The sequence below is a fragment of the Aspergillus stella-maris genome (genome assembly GCF_047715825.1).
Source record: "Aspergillus stella-maris strain CBS 113639 unplaced genomic scaffold BDV14scaffold_40, whole genome shotgun sequence".
NCBI classification, from domain to species: Eukaryota; Fungi; Ascomycota; class Eurotiomycetes; order Eurotiales; family Aspergillaceae; genus Aspergillus; species Aspergillus stella-maris.
The window spans coordinates 205,659-231,227 of record NW_027396834.1 but is presented as its reverse complement, the minus strand read 5'-3'; the positions used below and the strand labels follow the sequence as shown (position 1 = coordinate 231,227).

The 25,569-nt window shown below is 51.0% G+C and overlaps 4 protein-coding genes across 4 annotated transcripts; 2 read left to right on the top strand and 2 right to left on the bottom strand.

The window, feature by feature from the left end:
- Window positions 1–1,204: 1,204 nt before the first annotated feature.
- BDV14DRAFT_176481 (ankyrin repeat-containing domain protein) lies at window positions 1,205–3,165 on the top strand (the record flags this gene model as incomplete). The annotated part of the gene is made up of 1 exon (XM_073769250.1): window positions 1,205–3,165. A coding segment is annotated over one exon (1,318 nt), but the record flags the coding sequence as incomplete, so codon positions are not given.
- Window positions 3,108–5,262, bottom strand: BDV14DRAFT_209897 (cytochrome P450). The gene is made up of 5 exons (XM_073775762.1): window positions 4,174–5,262; window positions 3,973–4,103; window positions 3,581–3,903; window positions 3,387–3,479; window positions 3,108–3,321 (listed from the first exon to the last, which is right to left on the bottom strand). The coding sequence occupies exons 1-5, from the start codon at window positions 5,080–5,082 to the stop codon at window positions 3,125–3,127; spliced, it is 1,653 nt and encodes a 550-aa protein (XP_073626549.1). The 5' UTR covers window positions 5,083–5,262; the 3' UTR covers window positions 3,108–3,124.
- A 1,483-nt stretch (window positions 5,263–6,745) lies between these two features.
- sidC (nonribosomal siderophore peptide synthase SidC) lies at window positions 6,746–21,028 on the bottom strand (the record flags this gene model as incomplete). Its single annotated transcript, XM_073773837.1, has 3 exons — window positions 6,746–15,169; window positions 15,227–20,392; window positions 20,438–21,028. 3 exons carry the CDS (start codon window positions 21,026–21,028, stop codon window positions 6,746–6,748), a joined length of 14,181 nt encoding a protein of 4,726 aa, XP_073626548.1.
- Window positions 21,029–22,814: 1,786 nt separating this feature from the next.
- Window positions 22,815–25,055, top strand: sidI (putative long-chain-fatty-acid-CoA ligase). Its single transcript, XM_073777806.1, has 3 exons — window positions 22,815–23,442; window positions 23,508–24,515; window positions 24,581–25,055. Exons 1-3 carry the CDS (start codon window positions 23,040–23,042, stop codon window positions 24,937–24,939), a joined length of 1,770 nt encoding a protein of 589 aa, XP_073626547.1. The 5' UTR covers window positions 22,815–23,039; the 3' UTR covers window positions 24,940–25,055.
- The last annotated feature ends 514 nt before the right edge of the window (window positions 25,056–25,569 follow it).

The window sequence follows — 25,569 nt, the reverse complement described above, 5'->3', positions numbered from 1 at the left end:
CTTTGGGCCATTTCACGATTACCCAGAAATTGCTTAACACACCTGCAGATTTATTCATTTGCGCATGGGCTGGCTGGGCTCCACTTGCAGAAGCAGCCTATCACGGGCATCTCGATATAGTCAAACTGCTCGTTGAGAATGGGGCGGATATTGACGCGGTAAACGATGAACAAGAGACAGCTCTCAGCCTCGCGACAACAAAGGGTCACATTCACATCGTCGAGTTTCTTCTCGACAAGGGTGCCGATCATTCAAAAGGTACATATGAGGGTGTGACACCTTTACTAGAAGCAGCTACAAAAGGTAATGCTGAAGTGGTACTAGCTCTTCTCAAATATGGAGCAAATCTTGCAGCTTCTGATAGCTTAGGGCGTAATGCACTCCGCTGGGCTGCCCGTGAAGGGCATGCCATTGTGCTTGAAATACTGCTCAATTCAGGTGCCGACATTTCCGTCTCTAGCAATAATGGTCTCACGCCACTAATCTCAGCTGCATCTCGAAACCACCCTGAAGCGGTCCGTATACTTCTTGATAAGGGTGCCGATATTACAGCAACGAACCCAGGAGGCTGGAATGCTTTGATATACGCAGCATGCAATGGCCATGAGGAGATTGTACGTCTTCTTCTCGATAACCGCGCTGATATCGAATCAACTACCACGGAAGGCTGGACTGTCTTAATGGTAGCAGCCTTTCAGGGGAAGGAGATTGTTGTGCACCTTCTTCTTGATCAGGGCGCCGACATTACAGCATCTGACAAGACAGGCTGCACATCCCTGTTCTTGGCAGTTCAGCACGACCACCTTGCGACAGTTGAAGTGCTTCTGAATTCACGAGAAACCTCTGTTCATTTCAGCAAAGATAAAGGTGAAAACTTCGTGAGGGCAGTGTCTCGCGGCCATCTCGAGATAGCCAAGCTCTTCTTAGGCTCCGGAGCGAATCCTGCACTCTCTGACAAAAGTGGCACAACACCTCTTGCTGCTGCCGCATCGAAGGGCTATCTTGAAATAGTTGAGATGCTTCTGGATTCAGGTGCAAGCCCCACGTCTCTGATCCCTGGTGATTGCGAGCCACTTACCTTCGCCGCAACCAACGGCCATTCTGAGATTGTCAGAATTCTCATAGAGGCAGGTGCCAGCCCAAACGCTTTTGACTCACGCGGCTGTACCCCTCTTATTACCGCAACATTCCGCGGCCATCTGGAGGTGGTCAAAGTTCTCCTTAGCTTGGGAGCAGATGCTGGAATTGCTAACAATGAGGGAATCACCCCCCAAATGCTCGCACTGCAGGGAGGACACTCGGATATACTGAGAGTTCTTCGTGACCATGGTTCAGTCGTCACGGCCACTACCATGGATACTCAGCTTGCTCTTCTAAATTCAGCCGCTGGGGATGATCAAGACATGGTGAAGAATCTTTTAAGTGACGGTGCAAGTCCTGCAGCTACCAACAGCAATGGAGACACCCCTCTCCTACTCGCTGTGTTGGCGGGTAACTTGGACATAGTGATTGCCCTACTCGATCATGGTGCAGACCCTGCAGCTACAGTTCAAGATGGCGAAACCGCGCTTGTTGCCGCAGCCTCTCTTGGAGAAACGGATATTATCAAGGCCTTTCTCGAACGCGGTGCAGATCCGGATACTCCTAATAACCTTGGGGTGACGCCATTGGCTGCAGCCGCACGGGAGGATCATGTCGAAGCAGCCCGCGTTCTCCTTGAAGCGGGCGCAGATGCCCTATTATTGAGTTCCGACGGTTTGCAGCTCAAATATTCTTTGACACCATTCGCTATCGCGTGCGGATACGGCCACGATAACGTCGTGCAGCTGCTTGGCGATAAAGGAGCCTACTCCAAACTTTCTGCACTGGATAGTTTGATACCTTTACACCACGGTTGGCGAAACCACCGCGACTCTGGACTTGAACGATCTTCTGATAAAGAACACACGGTTCGTTCAAGTCAGTTTGCAGCAGACGACAAAGATATCTCGGAATATTCTCTGAAGCCCTGGAAATATCCAGCCGTAATGTTCCTCCAAACATTAGCTAACGAGGCTATTCCGCTAGCCAAGAAAGATTTTGTTGGTCTGGAAATCCTAGGTCGCATACTCCTGTTGTTCAACTTCCCTCACCTGGCGTCTATAGTCTTTGACCAGACGATGCAATTCAATACCGCCAGTCAGAGGGCAACACACAATATGCGCTGCAACGAATGCTACATCGATCTGTCAAGGAAACGATACCTCTGTTTGGATTGTGGCCATGTCAGTCTGTGCGGCAGATGTATGATGAAAGGGACTACACGCAGAGAAGAAAAAGGACAACCCTTTGGGTGTCGCGGACACGAGTTCTTCTGCATCCCCAGCTGTGAACGGCAACCTAGATACCTGGATGAGGAGTATTCTGAAGAATTCGTGTGTTTCTTGCAGGACCTTGCATGTTCGATGGTTTCAATCGTCGAGGGCAAAGCCACTTTGACGAATTTGGAACCGTCGAGCCCTGTCAATACACCAACTGGATGAGCGGACCGTGTACTCGACTCATTCCTTAATCTTGGTGATTTGAGCAAGGACTGTGCACTTACCCGGCTATACATTGAGGCAACACACCCCGTCAACGATATGCCACCCTGCCACCACTCACACTTCCAGGCTTCCGGGCCGGAATAAAAACAAACAAACGGTCAATGGCCGGGGAAGCAACAAGAGGGAACGTGACAACAAGTCCCAGCCATTCGGGTCCAGATGCTAGCCCTAGGAGAAATCGTAAGCGCGCCTATGCGCGGCTCATTAACCTATCAATTACCAGAACACCAGCAGCGATGACAGCAGCAGCATGTGGTAACCTACATGCTCGGCACAGAGAATCTCATGATGGATAATGGGGCTATTGGCTGGGACTGGTCATTTCCCCGACCTCGGTCAGGCGTGTACAGTGTCCATTACAATAGCATTGATACAAAGATTACGCGTGTTTCTTGAATCTAGCGCAAGCCCACCACGAGCTTTTTGTAATAGAACTCTAGATCACGAGGCTAAAGAGCCTAGGAAGGACTTGGCATTCTGTTTCATCATCCCGCAAAGACCTTGACCTTGCAACCCCACCCACCATGATGAAGTCGCCATCAAACCCTATCACCCCTCTTACTAAAAACCAACTCCAACCCCCCGGCATAATAAACAAAATTATCCCTCGCATCTCTCACAAACGCCTCCCCCCTATCGCCCTCTTTAAAAGCAACATCGAATTCCATGACGAGCTCCGCGACTGTCGCGCGGAGATTCATTAGGGCTAGGGGGCGGCCTATGCAGTTGAATGGGCCTGTCACGTTACTTGTTAGGCATGATGAAGAGATAGGTGGAGAGGATGGAAGGAAGGGAAAGTACCAAGACTAAACGGGGCAAAAGCATTCTTGTGCTTGATTAGGCCCGGCTGGCTGTACCATCTTTCTGGGATGAATTCGTTAGGGTGGGCGTATGCTTGTTCGGCTGTAACCAAACCAGTCAGTATACTGTAGTCCTCCTACTCGTATTCCACCTTCCATCTCATGGATTCTGAAAGAGAAAGGGACGGAACATACACCGATGCACCACATAAAGCGGACAAAAAACATGCATATCGCCCGGAATATGCGTCCCGCCAATCTCTATCCCCTGCGGCGGCGTCTTCCTCTGCAATTGAGTCGGTACAGCCGGGTACATTCTCAGCGCTTCATTAATGACTCCATTGAGGTGATTGAGGTGTCCGATTCTGGAATTCAGTAGTTCATGCGCATCTTCGCTGTCTTTTGTCTCGGTGTCTGAATTGAACAGTGGATCTAGTTCTGCGCGGAGCTTGACAATTTCTTCTGGTTTACGCGCGAGCTCGTAGAATATGGCGGAGAGGGCACCAGATGTTGTGTCGCTTTGGCTTGTTAGTATGCCTCGTCCTCGGACTATACTAAAAGGATTTGTAGGGGTCAGGCAGGCATACCTCCCCGCAATAATAATCAGTCTCGCATCTCCATAAAGCATATGCTTATCGTCGGCCGTGAGATCATCGAGGTTTCGTCCCTTGAGCGGTGCAAAGAGCGAGGTGGATATATCCGGTATCTCGGGATCATTCTGGCAAGAGCAGTCAATAAAGTCTTCACATGTCTCGACGCCTGGGAGAAAAAGGATAAGAAGTAAATACTTTAAACCTCTCAAACAATCTCCCCCCACAATAATCCAAAAACTGCCAAAAGTCCCCCGTTAACCCCGGAATCCCCATGACAATCACAAATACCCAAGACGGCAGGAACCAGCCTATATAATCCTGCGTCTCCATCAGAAGCTTCATAACCCAGTGCTCCTCGCCACTCTCAAGACTACCAAAGCCCTTCCCGAATGAAAGATCGCCCATCACGTCAAAGGAGTACATGTTGAACCATTTGCGGATGTCAACTGGTACACCTGCTTTTGCAGCGTCTGCAATATGGGAGAGGAGTTTTGCGCGATACTGTTTAATGCGCTGCTCGTAGCCTCGGAGTAGCCGATCGCTGAATGCACCGCTCCATACGCGACGCCGGACCCGGTGCTCTTCTGGGTCGCGGATGAGTTGGAGGGATGTTGCTGGGGCCGAGAGTTCGTAGTTTTCGCCTTTTGTGCAGAGGCTGTGTGTGCCGTAGAGAGCTTCGACTGCGTCGGGGTGTGAGATTGAAATGTCAGACGAGCCGATGCGGACGAAGTTGCCGTATTTCTCGTGGTAGGATTGCAATATCAAGTACAGGTCGTGGTTTAGCTGAGCTGCTAGCCAGGTTGACGAGACTCGTGCTGGAAGGGGGCCGGGGAATTTGTTCAGTGGGTGTAGGAGGACGCGGTATGTTAGGACTGAAGTGTACAAGCCTGCGAGGAAAGAGGAGACAAATTTCAGGACGAGTGTTAGTGCGGATAGAATTGGGGTATTCTCTCTGTATGTGATGAAGGCTGTGCTTGTTAGGATTGTTGTGAAGAGGACTTTGAGGTAGAATACCCCATGCAGGTGGTGTTCCCCGCGCTTGAAGTATGCGATATGCGACAGTACGCCCGCGAGAGCAGCGGTAGTGAACATTGAGAACGCCATGACGCTTGTGAGATGTTGGAGGATGGCCGAACTGAGGGGTTGAAGTCGAATATGTCCCTAGGCAGGCAGGTAAGTACTAAACAGAGATCTCCACCTTCAGACGCCCAAGTTGAGACCCACGACGTCCATGCCAGTGCAGATGCAGCCACTAATGTTCCGAATAAAGCAAATCGATGAAATGGCGTCTCGGATGGACCCCTGCAATTGTGTGGGGACTCGCAGAATGTGATAAGAACTGCAAGTAGACGGATGATTCCCCGGGAAAATAAATCCACATTGCAGCCCCAGACCTCGTATCTTCCTTACTTTATATTGAAACAAAGAGCACATTCCCTGGTGTGACGGCACTGTACGAGCTTCCCCGCCGTTAAAGTTAAAGTTTGGACACGAAATAGGCTAATCTATACGCTGCTCGTACACACCAAGGCCTTGTCTGCATCGGAAACTAATAAGTAGAACCCCAGTCGGCCAAGGGCTGCATACGGCATGATGGTGCGCTCTCCCGCTCGGCCTCTCCGCATCCTGGCCACTCTTGCTTGGAGTGTCCTATCTCTGCCATGACGCCCAGCGAGTCCAGCCTTGGTGGTTTGTACTATAACCGTAGGAACCCAAGACTTCGCTGGTGACCGTTGAGATTGTCACAGCCACATAATGACCACTAATTGCTTACCGCAGCCGTCTCATCTATGATGTATCCTGGGGTGAGTCCACACCTCTTCAGACGATAGATAGCGCAAGGTTAATCTCGAAGGATCTTGGCGGCTTACTTTACTGTCCCTGACTGGTTGGTCCGCGTTTCGACAACTCAGTCGTCCTGCGCCCGGTGACAATCCAGAATTCGACCATCCGTGACATTCCGCGATGCCGTATAGGGAAGTAGGCGTAAGTTTTATATAATAACGCGATAAGACCAGCATGGCTTGCGAAGGTTTGAGCAGTGGCGTATGGCTGGCATTAAAGATTGGCGATACGAGGCACGTGCGATTTAGCCCTAAGGATTCAGATATCTCAAGCAATGACGCGCATAGATTGGCTCACGACGGTCCTTGTGGTACTCCAGAGACGCTGTCAATCTCGGGGCGTTCCTCACCACGTGTCTTGCCAGTCGGCCAGAGAACGCACATGACTCTCTCTTAATGCGCCCTATTGTAATCCTGGGGGTTGGATGGAAAGATCCCCGCAGCGGAAAACCGGAGGCCGGCCCCGCGGCATCTCTTCCCATGGAAGAACGGGGCAAGGCAAAGCCCTAAGATAAACGAGGTCAGCGCTGCATATTCCCAAGTCTAACAAGATAACACAATTGGCAGAACGTGTGATGAACTGGGAGTTGACATGGACGAAGTCACTAAACCATCGAGATTCAACGATGGGATCGGGAAGATCGAAGGCCGAAGACGTTTGTGAGCGGTAGAGTCTGCCTTGCGCCTTACGCTCCTTCCTTGATTAAAGTAGTAAGACATCAGTTTGCACAGATAGTAAAACTAGGGAAAATGCTATGCTCGAAGATTGTAACGAATATATTGACAAACGGTCTATATGTAAGGCGATGCAATCTATATAACATAAAACAAATTCTCAGTATATGCAATGCAATGCAAATGCAGTCCAATCTGATTAAACAAAATCATATCCTCCGACAAGAAAAATCAAATAAGAAAATTTTCTATAGAGCAGAAACAACCGCCTCAATCTCGTTCGCGACGCCATCAATGACATTCCTGACTTCACCCTCAGAAAGAAATCCACCCTCGACGCGAACACCGAATCCAATGGTATCTGTCTTCGGGTCAGGGCCAATATCAAGGAAGATGTTTTGATCGGGCAGATATGAAGTGTCTAGATCATCGACTGGTGTCTTTTGTGGAGGTAATTGGTCGGAGGGGATGAAGTCCGTCGGTACGCCAATCGGTAACGGTGTGAAGAGGTTATCATCGCTTCTTTCATTGGTGTCGAGATTAGCAGATGGTGGAATGCTGTTTTGCATCCAGAGGAGGTTGACCCAGGTGTTAAAGAGCGGCGATCGGTTTCCGTGATTCACCCAGTTGAGAATGTCACGGAGGGAGCTCTGCTCGTAGGAGACACGCTCAGCGAGCACATCCTGGATTGCCTTTGCTTGGTCGACGACAGAATCTTCCTTCGCGGCGTCCGGAACAACGAACGGATTGACGTTGAGACAAGGACCAGAGAGGTTTTCGATGTCGTTGAATGATGCAGAACGTCCAGTTTGGTAAAGACCCATGATGGGACTGGCAACGCCTGTAGTGTTGGCAAGACAACGTGCAACAGCGAGGAGGATGATCGTCTGGAGGCTCAGTCCAGAACGTCGGCAAGCTGCCTCCATGGCCGATAGGTTCTTGACTTTTTCCCATGCGCTGACAAAGAGCTGGTCGGGGTTTGGTGATGTTCCGGATCCCTTGAGGATCGTTGGCTTCGAAGGCATCAATGCTTTGGTCCAGTAATTCTTCTCATCAACGGAACCGAGAACCCGAAGGGAGTGGTCCACGAAAGCAAGGAAATCAGGATTTATGGTTGGTTTCTCTCCTTGATAGAGTTTGCCTAACTCTGAGACAATCATAGGCATCGTCCATGCGTCATAAAGCGAATGATGGATAATGACCAGGATGCCATCCTTGTCAGCCGCCTTGAGAAGGCGTAGCCGAATTGGAGGTGCTGTCAACGATGATGGTTGCAAGGCTTCTTCGCGGGCTTGTACCTTGGCCAGGTCAGCGATATTGCTGGAATATTCGATGGTCTTGAACGTTTCCGTATTGTCCGCTGCTGACTTCATGACGACCTGTACGGGTTCGGATTCAGATGTGGTCACAAAAACAGTGCGAAGAACTGGATGTCGGTTGCGCAGCTTGAGCCAGGCGTCCTGCAGCTTTGCGCCGTCGATGCGCTGTGAAGAAGCAAACGACCAGGCAGGCTCAAAGAGTTTCCGGCCAGACTTTAACCAGCTTGCGAGATGGTGGGTCTGTCCTGGTAGGCAAGGTAGGATAGTTTCGACTTCTGCGGATGTCAGGTTGAGCTTGCGAAGAATTTGTTGTTGAACGTCGGAATAGTCCTTGGTTAGTGGTTCCTGAGACGGTGCGCTCGATGTTGCCGTGGCCTTCACGCGCAGACTAATACCGCGCAAGGTATTTCCCTGAAGGATGTCACCAACACTGATTTTGAGTCCCTTGCCACGGCAAGTCGAGGCAAATCGAATAGCGGACAGTGAGTCCAGTCCGAGGTTGAAGATGCTGGTATTCGGTCTGATCTCTTCAATCGGGATGCCAGTAACATTGGCAAGTACTGTTCGGAGAAGATCTTCGTGTTCGGGTGCATCGGAGTCATCGGCGACGGGTGTCTCATATGTCGTGGTTCGTTGCAGGGGCAGCTCCCCGAGTCCTTGCGGTATTGTTGTCGCGCACCTCGTTGGATGTTCAATGATATCCTTGAAGACTTCCTCGAAGTCGTGAACAAATCTCTCAAGCATTTCCTGGTCAATGTAAAGCCCATTACATGTTGCCGTCACAATGATCCCATCGTGCCGATGATCAACCTCAACGTTAAGCTTATACTCCGTGTCAACAACATAGTCATCAGCCTCGTACGGCGTCCAAATATTCTGACCATCGAGTACACCACCAGACAAAGCAGCACTCTTCTGGAACACGAAGAGCGCGTCAAAGAGCGTGGTAGACTCCAGCTGTCCATTTTGTCGCATGGACTTTTGAATAGTCTGCAATGGGGCATGCTGGTGTTGTTGTGACTCTGTAGTTTGTTGCTGGAGCCGCAGTGCGAGAGTCCTGTTGCTCGGGAATTTCGGGTCCAGGGTTACACGTTGAGCGACGGTGTTGAATAGCGGTCCTAGAGTGCGGTCGGCGTCGGGGTGAGAAAGTGTGCGTCCCGCAAGGACTTGACCAAACACGACATCGCGAGTACCAAGTAGCTTCGCGTATACTTTTGCATAGGCGAGGAATGAGACGCTGTGGATTGTGACTTCCATTTCCTTACAGGCAGCGGTGACCTTGGATATGTCGAGATCAAGTCCATGCTCAGTGGCTAGCATGCGGCTTGTTGAGGGACTAGGGAGCAGAGGGATCTCAGTTGGTTGAAAGCCCTGAAGCTTAGTCGTCCAGTAGTCGCATGCCTTCTCCTGATCGCTAAGAACGTACGGCACCACCTCAGAGAATTGAAGGCGGGTTGCGGGATATTGGTCAGCGTAAAATGTCACAAGATCCTCGAAGACGAATGGAAGGGAGGCACCATCGTAGAGCGAGTGATGCAGGATGATAACAAGGATCTTGCATTCGGGTTGATGGACGAGTACGCAGCGGATTGGTGGCGTCTGGAAAGAAGTCTCTTGGTCGAATTCAAATAGGCCTATAACCTCGTTCAAGACGTTGGCTGACGATGACAGGGTAATTTCAGTCCAGTCAAACGGAGCATAAGCATGCACGGCTCCGATCCAGGAGTCTCCATGTTCGAGAATAAGATGGAAAGAGGTTCGCAATATCTCGTTCATTGCGATGACTTGGCGTAGTGCCGACATGAGCTTCTCAATATCCACAGAGTCGTTGAGGCGAATAGGATGGGGGTTGACATAGACTTTGCCGCCGGAGCTGATGGTCTGAGTGATCATCCCGGACTGTAATGGGGTACATTCAAACATTGAGGTGAGAGAATCCTGTACACCAAGAAGAGGAATGTGCTTCGCGTATTTCTCGGTCGATAATATACCTCGCTCCTGCTTAATGACTCCATTGACTTGCGGGCTAGATGAGACTCCGTCAATGTGTCTCGCCAATGCACCGACGCAGGAAAAGTGCATGATGTCGGAAGAGGAGGCCTTGAGACTTTCAGCACGCAGTTTGCGAGCAAATTGAATAGCCGTTACCGAGTCGATACCCAGGCTAAAGAACGAAGCTCCCTTGGAGACATTCTCTGGCTCCAATCCACAGAATGTCGAGGTTAGCTCGCGGATCTTGGTTTCTGTGGCGGACCATGAGGATTCATCCCAGTTCTCGGCAGGCGTCCGCATCCCAGATGTCTTCGACTGGGCAAGGTTGAAGTTATTCAAGGAAATCGTTCCTCCCGAGCAAAGATCAGACAGCACAGCATCCATCTTCTCCAGAAACTCCTCAATGTCTTGTTTGAATCCAAAGTCGGAAGAGAAGATGCACTCCAGGTTCACCACATCCCTAGCAGAATCCGCCTGAACCTCAAGTGCAAGAGGATATTCAGACGGCATATGGCTTTTGAGCTCGTTCCACAATCCATGCTTGGCGGGTGCGGAGGCTCGAATATAAGAAAATAGGCAATCGAAGAGCTGTGTTTCCGATTTTAGCCATTGCTGGATCTTGCGTAGTGGTGTGTGCTGGAAGTCCAAGGACCTCACGGTAGACCTCTGAATGGCGTTCACGACGTCAACGACGGTGTCAAGGTCGTTGGTGTTGAGGCGTGCAGGGACGGTCGTGATGCAAGGAAGGAGTACCGAGTCTGCACCTAGGGTAGATATCGTGCGACCAGAGAGAACAAGTCCATATGTGATGTCAGATGAACCGACATAGTCAGCTAATAGGAGAGCAAACATAGCCTGCATTAAGTTGGGAACAGTTGTTTGGAGCGCAGCCGAGCAAGCCTCGAGATCAGAAAGTTTGGCGTTGAGGTTTCGGGACGCAGACATGGTTTTGCCGATACCTGGGTTTGACCTGATGACTGTGGGGTTAGCACCAGACAGAGCTCGAGTCCAGTGCTGCTTTGCTTTATCTGTATCCTGAAGACAAACTATCTCTAAGAATGCCGATGGGGAGCCTCGCTGAACGGGCTGCTTTCCTTCGTACCGCGCAGCCACGTCCTCCAACATCATCGCAAAGGATTCGCCGTCATATAGCGCGTGATGAATGGCGATAAACAGAGCTAGTGGACGCTTCTCACTTGAAGATCGCGCGAACTGCAAACGAACAGGAGGCTTGATCGAAATGTCCGCGATGATAGCCTTCGATATCTGAGGCTGTTCATATTTCCGTCCTTGAATGGCGTACTCGAGGTTTGCGTACTCCGACTCCGTGAAAAGTTCATCTGACCCGGTTCTGAAAACAACTTGAGCAATCTCCTTCTCGAGCGACGCAAATGCCGTTCTGAGAATATCGTTCTCTTTCACGACGGCCTGCCAAGCGGCCTTCAATCTCTCAGCATCGACGCCATCTGCCAATTGTAGCGTAACGTGGTTGATATAAAGCTGGTCACTGTCGCTATTGAGTGATCGAGCGATGAGACCTTCCTGCAGCGGTAGGCAAGGTCTGACCGCTTGAACATGGGACAATTTCATAGTTGTTGAGAAGGCTTCGCAATATTGGATTTCCAGATCTTTGCATCTTTGCTGGAAACTTGAGCTGTTCGATTCAGTCGTAGTAGAGGATTTGGGCAGACGAGCAAGTTGTTCGATAACCGGGTTGCTCATAACAAGCGCGACTGTTGCCGCATACCCAGCATTGCGAAGTCGAATGGAAAGGCCGATGGCACTCAAACTGTCAAGACCAATTTCGAAGATGTTCGTCAGAGGCCCAAAGCTTCCTCGATCGGTCGAGATAACATGGCATATTTCGTTGACGACGACCTCTTCCTCAGAGCTGAGTGGTCTTTGAGAAGCGGCTGCTGCACCACTTGCACTGTTGCCCTGCAGTACTGTCTGTAGCGGGAGCTCGGAGAAAAGTTGATGAAGCTCCTTCATATTAGCCTTGCCGGACATTGGGGCGACGGGAATAGAAGTGATTGGCAAAATCAGCTCCGGGACCATGAACGCAGGTAGTTTGCTGCGACAAATCTCCTGTAGTTCCCGTCCAAGGGTAGAAAAGTCGGAGTACAGGAACGAGATATCCTTGCCATGCCCACGCTGAGACCGGGACACAAATGAGAGAAGCTGGACTTTGGCGAGACTAGGATGTTTCGCAACTGTTGTTACCACATCAATTGGCACAGGTGAAGACGCGCGGAGTGCTTCAGAGACCTCGCCGAGCTCCAGTCTCTGTCCGCGAATTTTGGTCTGGTCGTCGCCTCGCCCAAGGTACTCGACCGAATCATCTGCCATTAGCCGTCCTATGTCGCCGGTTCGGTATATCTTCACACCGTCAGGCCCAGTTAGGAAGCCCTTCGCATCTGGCCGGTTGAGGTATCCCCTGCCCACAAGGTCGCCGCTGAAACATAGTTCGCCTGTCTGTCCTCGAAGCGCGTAGTTCATCGTATCAGGAATCAGGACGTGGGCTTTGCAAGCTGTCAAGGGTCGGCCGATATTCCTCAGGTTCGTAGAGCTGTTGATGTGCGCGAATGTACAACCAATCGTCACTTCCGTAGGGCCATACGCATTCACAATAGCGACATTCGGTGCCGAAGCCCAAGTGTCGAGGACTTTCTGAGTGATCTTTTCTCCACCGACAGTCATGAAGCGTAGTTTGGGACACTGTTCGGGTGTGATGTTTGATTGATCGACAAGAGAAGGAACAAAACTTGCGTGCGTGATGTCCCATTTTGATAGGGTCGTTCCAATGTCGTCGAGGATCATAGGTCTTGGGGCTGTGACGGTGGCCATTCCATGGCGCCAAGGGAAGAACATTTCGAGGAGATGAGGATCAAATGCTCGGTTGGTTTGCGCAAGGTATCTTCCTGTGCCCCCTAGCTTCAGCGTATCCGGTGCAATCTGACAGGCAAACTCGGAGATCGATTCAATAAACGAGGACAGATTAGCGCGGGTTATCATCACACCCTTTGGCTTCCCAGTTGAGCCCGATGTAAACAACAAGTATGAATTATCATCTGGATGAGACTCATAGTTCTGTGTTTGAGACGGCATATGTGAGATCGATTTCTGAAGCTTCTGATCATCAATGGATGCGACACTGCAACTGTCCGGAGCTCCAAAAAATGACGGCGCAAATTGAGTCTCGGTAAAGACAAGGGGAGAGTTTGAGTCCTCGAGCAAGAATGTCTTTCGGTCGTTTGGCAGACTCTCATCGATTGGGAGGTAGGTGTTTCCTGACTTGAAGATACCAATGATGATGGGGTAAGACTCCAACGTCCGGCTACAGGAGACACCAATGACCCTGTTCTTGTACCCAAACGAAGACAAGTACGCAGCCACTTGATTCGCTTTGCCGTTTAATGTCGCATAACTCATTGGCTCTTTCTCAATTCCCTTCATCGAGATTTTGCTCGCGACTTCGACGGCCGTCCAGTCCGGGCGACTATCGGCATACTTCTCAAGCCAGTAGGTCGGGGGTTGGTAGATTGAGTTGGCGACCTCTGGGCTGACCTCTCTGTTTGACAGTGATCGAAGCTCAGATGGAAGACGGCTGACCAGATCGGGGAACGGTTCATCAAGGGAAGTAAGCATAGCGGTGATAAGGCAGTCAATCTGGCGGACGAAAAGCCGAAGGTGTTCTCTGCTGAATATGCGACTATCCGAGGATACTTCCAGAGTGAGTGCGTTGTTAGGATTCTGAAAGACGTTTATTGCCATCGGATGCTCGACATGTAGACCGACCTGGTCCTCGAGTTCCTGCCAAAGGTCGGGCAGGGAATGGTTCTCCTTCTTCTCGTTGACAGCATGGAAGTTGAAGACGGCAGGGTACAATGGCTCTCCTCGGGGCCGCTGCAGAGCCTTGCGGATGTCACGGGCGTGAACATGGCGGTGCTTCCACGATTGCGCGGATACCCTGTGCTGCTCCTTCAGAACATTGCGTACAGTACCATCAGGGCGAAATGGAAAGGGGACAACCGATATGAAGGGTCCAACTGTGCTTTCCAGGGACGAATCAAGGACCCGATCAGACAGTGTTTCCGCAAAGACAGTCGCTGGTAGTCCAAGATAAGAAAGCGAGACAAAAGCCCATGCAGCTCGAACTATGGACGCAACAGATTGCAAACCCAGCTCTGCAGTGATTGATTGCAGCTTCTGGACTGACTCCGTCATCGGGACTTCCTCGGTAATCAGTCTATACTCTGGCGTAACACCCGGGGGTACCCTCTTGCCCGTGAGATCCGGCCAGACTGGAACGTCCAACTCTGCGAAAGCCTTGAGCTCGGATTGCCATAACCGAACAGTTCCTGCGTATTTGTGCTCGTTCGCGAGAACGACGGATAGCGCTTGGTTAAGTTGGCGTCGCAGGGGAGGCTTGTACGCGTACGCGCTGCGCACATCATCCATGATGAATTGCAAAGAGGGTTCGTCGTGAACGGAGTGGTGGACAGTAAATACCATGACACGTTCATGGCCTTTGTCGAGAATCGTGACTGCCCATGGAGGACTCCTAAAGTAATCTTTCTGGCTTCTCATCATGACATCGTCGATCCGGCCATCAAGCACTCCAGTCGATTCTTCCTCGGTGCATTTCTGGTACTCGAAGTCCACCGCTGGAAGCTTGTAGATTAGCTGGAGAATCGAGTAATCGAGGTTACCGTTAGGTTCCGGACTGGGTATATCTGCTACCGGAATGAATCCGGTTCGCAGTGCCTCGGTCTTCTGGCAGACAGCGAACCAGGCCTGTTTCAGTCGAGAGACATCAACGGAACGGTCAAGCTGGAGGAAGTGATTGCTCCAGTACATCTTGTAAGATCCCATGGTCTCGGTGAGGAGGCTCTCCTGGACTGCCGTGGCGCGGACAGACGTGAAATCCTCGTTAATCCTCTCCGCTACCGCAGGGCGCCATGTTTTGTCGAATCCTTGCACGTCGAAGGTCACTGAAGGGCTATTATCGCTGGGTCCAGACGCTCGAGCAAGTTTAATCAGGTCCTGAACAGTAACGCAGGCTAGGACATCGATGACTGACAAACTGTGCCCGGCCTCCTTCAGCCTGAAAGCAAGTCGCGTGGCTCGGAGGGAATCGATACCCAAACTCCTGAGTCGATTCGGCTTGGTGATGGTTGATGCTTCAACTCCCACCAATGCTGCCACAAAGTCAATGACCTGTGTGGTTACTGAAGCGGTCTGTTCATCTTCAGAATCGGAAGCAGGATCTTCAGGATTGACATCGTTTTCCCATTTCTCAAGGTCAACTGAAGCGTACGCAGCTTGCAAAGCTCGACGATCAACCTTCGCTGATGGGGTCTTCGGGATCTTAGTAACGACCAAGTACACAGAAGGTATCATGTTAGCAGGGAGTACATTCCGTGCTTGGTTCGTAGCGGCGCGGGCAACATCGCGCCCACCGTTGTTGAGCACCAGCAACCCATCATGTGCATCACCAGCCATCTTGGGAGCGCAAAGGAATGCAACGACCACCTGAGTCGGCCGGTCGGGTCGGCTGAGTATAAGCGTCTCAATAGTCTCAACGAGGGGTGAGCAACCGCGCATTGCAAAGCTAATTTCGCTGAGTTCGATTCTGATCCCGCCAAGCTTGACCAAATCGTCGACACGGGTGATGTACTCAAGCGACCCATCAGAGAGCATCCTAACCAGATCTCCCGTGTAGTAAAGTCTCTGTCCAGCTTCTTCATTCCATACGTACTTGGCATCCGTGACATCTTTTTGGTTCAGGTATCCTGGCGAAAGTTGCGGACCGCCGAGGGCGAGCTCGCCAATGGCGTTTTTCATGACGATACTGTGGTTCTTCATCACAAATACGGAGACACTCTTCATAGGCCAACCGATATTCGCACTTTTGATTGACTTGTGCTCGTTGCCGAATTCGCGGATTGTTGAGACGACTGTGACTTCGGCCGGACCGTAGGTGTTGTATGCTTTCATATCGGTTCCCCAATCATCAGCGACTGATTGTGTCAATTTCTCTCCGATCATGGTGATAACCTTCAGAGTTTTGCAACTTTTCCTGGGTACCCCCGAGGCAAAGGCCGGCGTGAGATGAGCGTGAGTCGCGTGGGTCAAGTTTGCGAGCGTTGAAAAAGACTCGAGCATTATCTCTCTTGTACCAGATATCAAAACGCCTCCAATACCCCACGTATAGAACAGATCTTGAATCGAAACGTCAAAGGTGTATTGCGAGAATTGTAGACAACGCACGGGGCTCCCATCAGCATTGCCTGGGATATCAGCCTGTAGAGACTTCATGCTAGAGACACCTGCCGAATGTGTAATCGGAACACCTTTTGGAGCACCTGTTGTTCCGCTGGTCCAGATAAGGTAGGCTGTGTTCGCTGGCGTCGCTCGGTGTGTGGTGGTCTGTCTGTCCTGGTTGGTAAGACGAGTCCGGGTGAACTGGCTGACGTCTATAATTTTCACATTGGCAGGAATAGCAGTTTCAGGTTGTGCACCATCCAGTTCTGACACGAGAAGAACGCCGGCGCTGGTGCGCGCAATAAGGTCGTGGCGCCGCTGTGCGGGTGATAATGTATCAATCGGGCACCAAGCACCTCCAGCCTTGAGGATTCCAAGAATGGCGACATATAAAGCGGGGGTTTTCTCAATGCAGATCGGCACTGAAGCATCAGTCAGATCTCCGCAGGTTCGGAGTAAGTGTTCAGCGAGTTCATCAGCCATGGCGTTGAGTTGTCCGTATGTCCAAGAAATATTGCCTTCATGCTCTTCATGGTCCAGGTCTTGCTTGAAAATCAATGCTAGATCGTCGGGATGAGATGCAGCGTGCTCTTCGAATTGGGTGTGCAAAAGGGCTCCTTCGCTGACCTCTGGGGCTGTAAGCGCAGTTGGGTTGGCAGTTGACTTGAGGTCAAAATGAGCTTGCAAGGGCGCGTCTTCAAAGTTCTCCTCTGGGTGTCGAAGAATATAGTCAATAAGGTCGTCCATTTGTCTTAGCATCAGCTCAGCTGCTGCTGAATCAAGCTTCGTATCATAAGTAGCGCGCAGGGTCAATGAAGAGTCGGCCTCAGGAGTGACTTCGACCATCACAGAGAAGTCATTAGCCATGGCTGGATGATCTATTGAACTCCAAAGCTGTGAGTACTCAGCGTCCAATCCAAAGTCCTGGTATGCTAGGACTGTGTCGTAAGGGAGTTGGCCATCAGCGGTTATAGACCCTAGCTGAGGCTGCAGATGTGACAGTGCCTTGGCGTTGGAGGACGACAGATACCGCACAATATTCTTGTTTGTCAGAGCATTTGAGTGCTTCTTGAGCTGCTGCAGTGAGATCCTCAGGGGCGTAATTGTAAATGTAGGTCCAATGCAATCCCTTGAATCCTGATCGAGTCGACCAGACACTACACTACCTATCACAACATCCTGGTCGGGAGTAGCTGTATAGCTGAGCAGAATCGCACCCCAGGCTGCCTGCAGCACTGAAAGTGGAGTAGATCCAATGCTCTTTGAGAGAATCTTAAGCGTTCCATGGCTGAGGTTGGAGGTGATCTCAACACAGCCGCTGCTCTTTTGAGTTGGCGCTCGGTCTGGAGTGATGGACGGGAAAGGAACTGGCGTGTACCCTTGTAGATAATCGTTCCAAAAACGGGATGTTGAGGCATGGTCGGCTTGGAAATGATGCTTGACGAGATGGTTGAGCAATGTCCTCTGCGGTGGAATCTTCTCGGTGTAGGCTGCAAAGACATCGTTGAGGAGAAGCTTCAGAGAACCACCGTCAAAGATCCCATGAAACATGCTCAAGACCAGAACAGAATGCGTTGGTGATTTCACCAGGGACAGCTTCCAAGGAGGTCTCTCTAAGCTGATAGTTTCCTCGGCCTTTCGAAGGGCCTGTTTGAGGGAATTCTCTGCAGCTATCTCGTTGGGGCTCGTATAAACATCCCACTCTTGCTTGGAGGCGCCTTTAGATGTCAAAACACATTGAGCGAAAGGAGCCAACGCGTCGTCAACCATGCAAAATACTGTTCGGAGAGAGTCATAGCTTGTAACAAGATCATTCCAAGCTTTTTCCAGGTTTGGAATATCAATGTGGTGTTGAAGTTCGAGCGCGGTATGGTAGATATAGGTGGGCTTCGCGTATGACTTGTCGGCCAAACTGCGGAGGAAGCTCGCTAACATGCCGGATTGCGTTGCGGTGGTAGGGAGCACGTCTTCAATAGTATGCGGCGAGATATCCAATTGTTTTGCGCAGCGTGTTCGGTTCCTCTGGTTGAACAATTGCAGATCTGTGCTGAAGCTGTCTTTCGAAACCACAGTCTGGATGTCGTTGGACTGACTATCGTGCTTCGTATGATGTTGTTGAATTAGGGTAACGAGGGCCTGGCACGTTTGTGACTGCAGCACATCACTCACAGACATGCCATCAACTCCGTGGTCTTTCAGTCTCTGCAAGAAGCGCATTGCTCCGAGACTATCCAATCCCATCGAGTACAGTTCCGTTTCCGGCTTTATCGCGGAGACCTCTTCGCCCGCTGTCTCAGCGATGAGCTGGATCACGAGATGCTGCAGGGGGAGCAAATCCTCGTCCTCTGAAGCGATCCATATATCCTCTTTCTCTGGAGTATCACCATTCACCACAGGAACTTCGACATCGCCTTTCTGAATAGCAGCGGACAAGGCTTTGCGGTCCACCTTCCCAGAGCTTGACCGAGGCAGAGCATCAAGGAATCTGTACGAGGACGGACAATTGGACGGGTTCAGATGCTGGGCGGCATTTTCTTTCGCTAGCTTGATGATCCGTCCTTTTTCTGTCTTTGTAGCCTGTTCTGCCACCAGACAAGCGACAATCTGCTCGCTTCCCCCCGACTTGCCATCCTTCTTTGCTATTACCACGACGACTTCCTGAACACCCGAAACAGCTGCAATGACTGACTCAATTTCTCCCAATTCAATTCGACGTCCGTTGATCTTCACTTGGTCGGTAGAGATGCGGCCCAGATATTCGATAACCTCACTCCCATCTGCGTCCCAGACTATCCGTGCCTTGTCGCCAGTGCGGTAGATGTACCCGAATTTTTCAGTGTGAATGAATGATTTGGCAGTCTCGTCTGGGCGGTTGAGATAGCCTTTGCTGACTTGTGGTCCTCCAATTGCTAGTTCGCCAACGGTACCGACTGGGACAGGCGTAGGTTCTTGGCTATCGGGAGAGAGAACGAACATGGCGCAGGTGGGCAGCGGCTTTCCGATAATTGAACCTCTCATATATCGCCCGAATGATGCAACGTAAGTACAGTTGATTGCGCCCTCCGTTGGACCGTATGCGTTGACTAAAGTTTTTGGCCTCGACGTTTCAAGGTTTCCATTGGTTTCGTGATTTAGTGCGAAGTTGTCAATAACAGTCCGAGTAAGTTTCTCGCCCATAGACCAGAGGGCCTCTAGGGTCTCCAAGTGTGAAGGCCTCAGTAATGTAGCCAAGCTCGGGGTTGCCATCATGATAGTCGCTCTCGCCTCATTGACCGTAGCCTCCAGGTTAGAAAGAGTCAGGCGTCGATCAGCAGAGCAGAGCGTCCCGCCACTGCTGAGGGTGACAAATATTTCCATCAAAGAAGGGTCGAAAGATGGCGAAGCGAACTGAAACCACCGAAAGTCGCCAGGTAATTTGCCCGGTAGGGGAATCGCGGTCGCATGAGAAGCAATGGAGCATGAAGCAGCCAAATGACTGACCTGCACGCCTTTCGGTTTTCCAGTCGATCCACTAGTAAACAGAAGGTAAGCCGTTTGTTCTTTATGAAGGGATGGTACCTGCAAAGACTCGGGCGCGGAAGGGAAAGAGGGATTCCAATCGCCTTGAAGTTCTTTCCATCTCGAGACACTCGAGACATCCACCCATGTCGGCGTTAACTCGAGTGTATGATTGATTGTTCCCGATTCTGGAGGCTGCGGGGTGTTTCCAAGAACAACGGGAGACCCAATGTCGCGAAGAATCTCCTCTTTTCTCTGGAGAGGTACGTCTTGCGGTATCGGACAAAAGGCATGGCCGGCCTTCAGGATTGCAAGGTAAGAGATGTAAAGCTCGGGTGATGTTGGCATATTAACGGGTATTATGCGACCGTAGGTGGCGGGTCGCCCGCTCGACAGAAGTGACGTTATGTGGAGAGCCAAGTACGAAGCTGCCGTATCTAAAGCAGCATATGAGAGGGTACTGTGTTCTGGTGGTGAGGTCTCTGTCCCTAGAGAATGTATAAAATCAAGTGCGATAGCATGCGGATGCCGACGGGCCCAGTCCTCAAAGGCAGCATGCAGGATGTATGAATCTGACGGAGAAGTCTCGATGCCATTGAAATTAGTAGCAGGGGGTATCATAGAGGACGGGAAATTCAGAATTGACGGGGCAGGCTCTGGAGTGGAGATTGCAAGCGATGGGCAGGACTGGGAGATGTTTGAGGAGAGTGTGCGCAGCAGTTGTTCTATCGCTGTCGGTGGAATCAGCCATTTGGGGTATGTAAAGCTGATGTACATGGCACTCTTTTTGTTGTCCAGTTCAACATGGAGAGTGAACCCCTAGACAATTAGTTAACATCACAGGAGGTGGGTAGAGAAGCATACATTTTTATGAGACGAGGTTTTGTGTCTCCCATTTTCAGGGCCGACAGGTCCCATCTCAGCATAGAACTGGATTTCATCCTCATCGTGATGAGTGGCGTTCACTTCGCGAATGTCAAAATTGTTTTGCTCTCCATATTTTATACCAGAGGCGACCACAATAGAGGTAAAAGGCTTGGAAGCCACGAAAGGCAACCGACGGGTGGAGCAAATAGCAACGTCCTCCAGGCCGGTCAAAGACGAAACAAAGCGCGCATAACCACGATTTAGGCCGTCGATCAGGCTTGGTGCGTCCGAGCTGCACGAGCTGCAGGCCAGCTTGATTTGCTGGCTAGCACCGCTGGCATGCTCCTCGATTGGTCTGTCGACGGCGTAGGCATCGGTGGTGTCCAATGCCGGGACTTTGGTAGCAGGCAAAAGTTCCGGGGGCAAATAATTAAGCTTGGAGGCAGCTGCAGGGGTCCCATTGGAGTCAGGGTCCTTGGAAGTAGTTTGGCGTTCCTCATTATTGTTGTGAAAGAGGCTCCTGGTGACGCGGGACAGACTGGAGGCCACGCACCGGCGGACGGAGCCTGCGATTCTGCGTTTCCCCATTGCCGATATTCAGCGTCCAGCCGTGGTTTTCTGATCGCTGGCAGCAAGGGGCTTACTGTCAGTACAAATACTAGCCCTGGCAGCGCAGAGAGGCTCCTGGCGTGATGCAGAGGGCTTCAATTGATCTCTAATACACCCAAGCTCATTGGCGGGCAGGGCGAGGGGTACGTCACACACTGATTGGCCGCAGCGGGGAGTGGAGAGCTTAGCTGGGCTGGACCTTGCTCCGAGTGGGAGTGGGAGCAGCAGAGACACAGGCACCGGCCATGAAGAACTGCGAAGGCGCCTTATTACGTGGGATCGCGAGTACTTTTGTGCGGGTGCTGCGTGTGGCGTGGAAGGCGCTTCTCTGTTTCCCGGTTTCCTCACGCGGATTCCCTTAGTCATCCAGGCCAGGCACTCCGGTATCTGCCCGGTTGATCTGATTAGATTGATTAGATCGGTAACGGCCCATATCAGTACAGTACCACCTTTGTACTTTACTGGTATGTTTCCTGAAATTCAGTAACCGCCATAGCCTTGGAATTCTGTCGATCAACACCACTTTCAAGCAGCGGGTCAGAGGCCAGAGCTTACTGAGTGAAAAACTCATATTTGTTGAAAACTCGAAAAACGCGTGGGGGACCGGCAGAAGGAAAACAATCCCTGCAGTCTCAGGATTCTGAGCGAAGCTCCGAAGACGATACATGTATAGTTACGCGACTAGACTGATCATTCAATGTTTACTCATTCTTTCAGGCTACAATTATCATCTCCTATAGTAGAAGGAGACCTTGAGCTCTCGATACTTGACTGATTGATAGCGTTGGGTTGTTTCAAAATTATCTGATCCGTAGTGGAGCGGACTCGACTCGCCGATTACACTCCGTCATGTCTCTTCAAAGCCCGAGATATCCATGACAACAGCTTCGTCGTCCGGCCGGAGACTGGATGTATATTTCTTGAGCTCCATTTCCCTGCATGACGGTCCGCTGAAGGACGTCTCGGTCATTTCGGAAGCCCGCGGGATCCCCTATAGCTCTTGCAACAAGGACACAAAGAACAGCCAGACTTTGCTTTTGGGATCCTGCAGCTTGCAGACTAGAAGACCCCACGTGGGTGACGCCCTGCATACTGCATAGGCAATGCTCCGAGAAATATGGGTTGGTCGAGAGCAATTTAGTGTGTCAACCTGACCTCTTTTGTGATCCGAAGCGCGGTAATATATATCGGTTGAACAACTCGGGGGTGACAGTGGACAGTTGAGAACAGTCATTGAGGACGGTTCAATAGGTAATATTATACTTCAAGATGAGGTCTCTTTAGCAATGACTAGACCGATTTTCCTATGCCTCATATATGCCAAAGAGTTTCTCATAAGTCGGTTGATCGCGACATCCCCTGACGCCTCAGGCTCTTATCAGATTTAACCCCTGCATGCCCTCGCCAATCACAAGCGTAAGCGACAGCCACAAATATCACTTATCAACCAATAACAAAAAGTCCCTACACCATCCACCCACGCCAACAATCCAAGGTTTCTTTTCCCCTCCAGCAACCAAAGCCCAGACCGCCAGCCTGCAGATCTGATAACATTTTCATCTCCCTAGCGTATCCGATATCGTCATCTTGTGCCGAAAGGTGGAGCCCACCCAAGACATGGCTGCCGCTGAAGGCCTGAAGAGTTGCAACGAGTGGGCGCAGCGTTGCTGGCGCCGGCGAAGACGTGGAGGTTTGGCGTTTTTCTTTACCTGACCAAGGTCCATTGGCATGTCTCCATCCCGCGGTTTCTGACTCGCTTAATGTGGGCAAAAATACTAGGTCAATTGCAATAAAATTATCAGATTGACTGTCAATCTTTGTGCTTCCGAGGTAGCCTGACTGACCCCGAGCCTGACCCGGACAATCGGGTCTGTATTTAACCTGCGGCTGCCGCGCTCTCCCGACTGACCTACGTTTAGCCTACTGCCCTGGGTGCCCTCAATTGCAATTCCTTCAATCGATCAGGGCAATTGCCTCCACAGCCGTCACAATGACTGCCGAGCGCCGTCTCCAGCAAACTCTCTCGCACCTTACACCACCTCAGGTGCAACAACTCTCCATTGTTTACGGCGAGACACAACCCGAACTTCTAGACGTCACACTCGGTGAACTCCTTACTCTGCAAAGCCTCCAATATGGAGACTACGAGTGCCTCGTTTTCCCCTGGACCGGCGCGCGCTGGACATACGCCGACCTGAATGATGAAGCGGATCGCGTTGCGAGGGGTATGCTTGCGATGGGAATCCAGAAGGGAGACCGCGTCGGTATCATGGCCGGCAACTGCGAGCAGTATATCTCTGTATTCTTCGCTGCCGCGCGCGTTGGAGCGATTCTGGTGGTGCTGAACAATACTTATACGCCGTCGGAGCTTTATTATGCGCTTGATCATACTGGTAAGCCTCTACAGTTGGCGAAATGCACCTCAAGACAAAATATGCTAACTAATTGATTTGTATAGACTGCCGTCTCCTCTTCCTAACACCCCGCATAAACAAGCACTCCCTCGAAGAAGTCCTCACCAAGCTCGGCCCGCACCCAAAGAGCGCCGGAACATCCAAAGCCCTCGAAGAAATCATCATCCTCCGCGGCACATACCAGAACTTCACAACCTACGCCCAAGTAATCACCCGCGGTGTCCCACTACCACCCAACGCCCTCCCCTCGCGCGAAACCCAACTCGCACCCGAAGACGTCTGCAACCTCCAATTCACATCCGGCTCAACAGGGAACCCCAAGGCCGCGATGCTCACGCACCACAACCTCGTCAACAACTCCCGCTTTATCGGCGACAGAATGAGCCTTACATCCTTTGATATCCTCTGCTGCCCGCCTCCGCTCTTCCATTGTTTCGGGCTTGTATTGGGAATGCTAGCTGTCGTTACGCACGGGAGCAAGATTATTTTCCCGGGTGAGACATTCGACCCGCTTGCTACGCTGCATGCTATCTCTGATGAGAAGTGTACCGCGCTGCATGGTGTCCCAACTATGTTCGAGGCTATTTTGTCCTTCAATAAGCCGGACAACTTCGACTGCTCGAATCTTCGCACGGGGATTATTGCTGGCGCGCCAGTGCCGAGACCGCTTATGAAGCGTCTCTTTGAGGAACTGAATATGACGCAGTATACTTCTTCTTATGGGTTGACTGAAGCTTCACCGACTTGCTTCAATGCCATCACGACAGATACTATTGAGACGCGTCTCCAGACGGTAGGCAAGGTCATGCCGCATGCAAAGGCCAAGATTGTCGATGCACAGGGGAACATTGTACCCGTTGGCCAACGCGGCGAGCTCTGTATTGCCGGATACCAACTCACAAAGGGGTACTGGAATAACCCCGCCAAGACGGCAGAGACACTTGTTACTGATGAGGAGGGCACGCAGTGGCTGAAGACGGGCGACGAGGCGGTATTCAATAAGGAAGGCAGGTGTAGTATTACGGGGCGGTTCAAGGATATTATCATCAGAGGTACGTCTTACACCATGCTAACATTTATCCCCATTAACTACAGATACTAATAACGATGGTAATAGGCGGCGAAAACATCTACCCTCTCGAAATCGAAGAACGCCTAACCGCGCACCCCAGCATAACCCTCTCCTCTGTCATCGGCATCCCACACCCCAAATACGGTGAGGTCGTGGGCGCATTCATTTCGCTTGCAGAAGGCGCAGCCCGTCCCTCAGATGAGGAACTAGTGTCTTGGACGCGCGAGACATTAGGTCGCCACAAGGCCCCGCAGCATGTCTTTGTGTTTGGTGAAGAGGGCGTTGATAGCACGGTTCCTGTTACGGGGAGCGGGAAGGTGCGTAAGGTGGATTTGAGGAAGATTGCTGCGGGTGTTTTGGAGAAGAGGAGGGAGCAGAAGATCGGAGGCCAGCCTACTATTTAATTTTTGGAATTGGGATTGCTGGTATACGATACGGATAGATATGTTTCGGTTGTTTTTAGATTGCTAGGTAGCGATGTGATTTATACCCTGTTATGATATTCAAAAGTTATTTTACCACACAGGATTTTCAATTCATCTCCGGAGCAATAAATAGAATTTCATCCATGCGACCGTGAACTCTCCAGCTGAAATTTGAACTCCCTAAAGAGGGGCAAAAGCAAAAAAGCCAATAAAGTTTATCAATCAAAATCAGATTAGATAGATGATTATCTAATCTGATGCGGGTCCCGCTCAGAAGCCACGGAGCCAGTCAAACCCTCAAACTTACCCGAACGTGCGTAATTTATCCATCCATGCAACCCCTCCACTTAGCCTGTTCGGCGCTCGCACATTTTTGGTCAAAGTCTGAGCTCCACCAGGGAAAAAAACTTCTCGCGTCCGGTGTCGGCCGCTGCAACCAATTATGGGATAATATTAGATGAAAGCGTGGATGGGCAGCGGGGGGTTCTGCATCAGATAAATTTCGTGGACGTGGACGACGTTGCAGTGCAGGGCTGGGTCCACTCTGTAATTATATTATTATGAAATATGAAGTTGAGAGGCTGGGATGCCGAGGTAGCTTTGCATGCT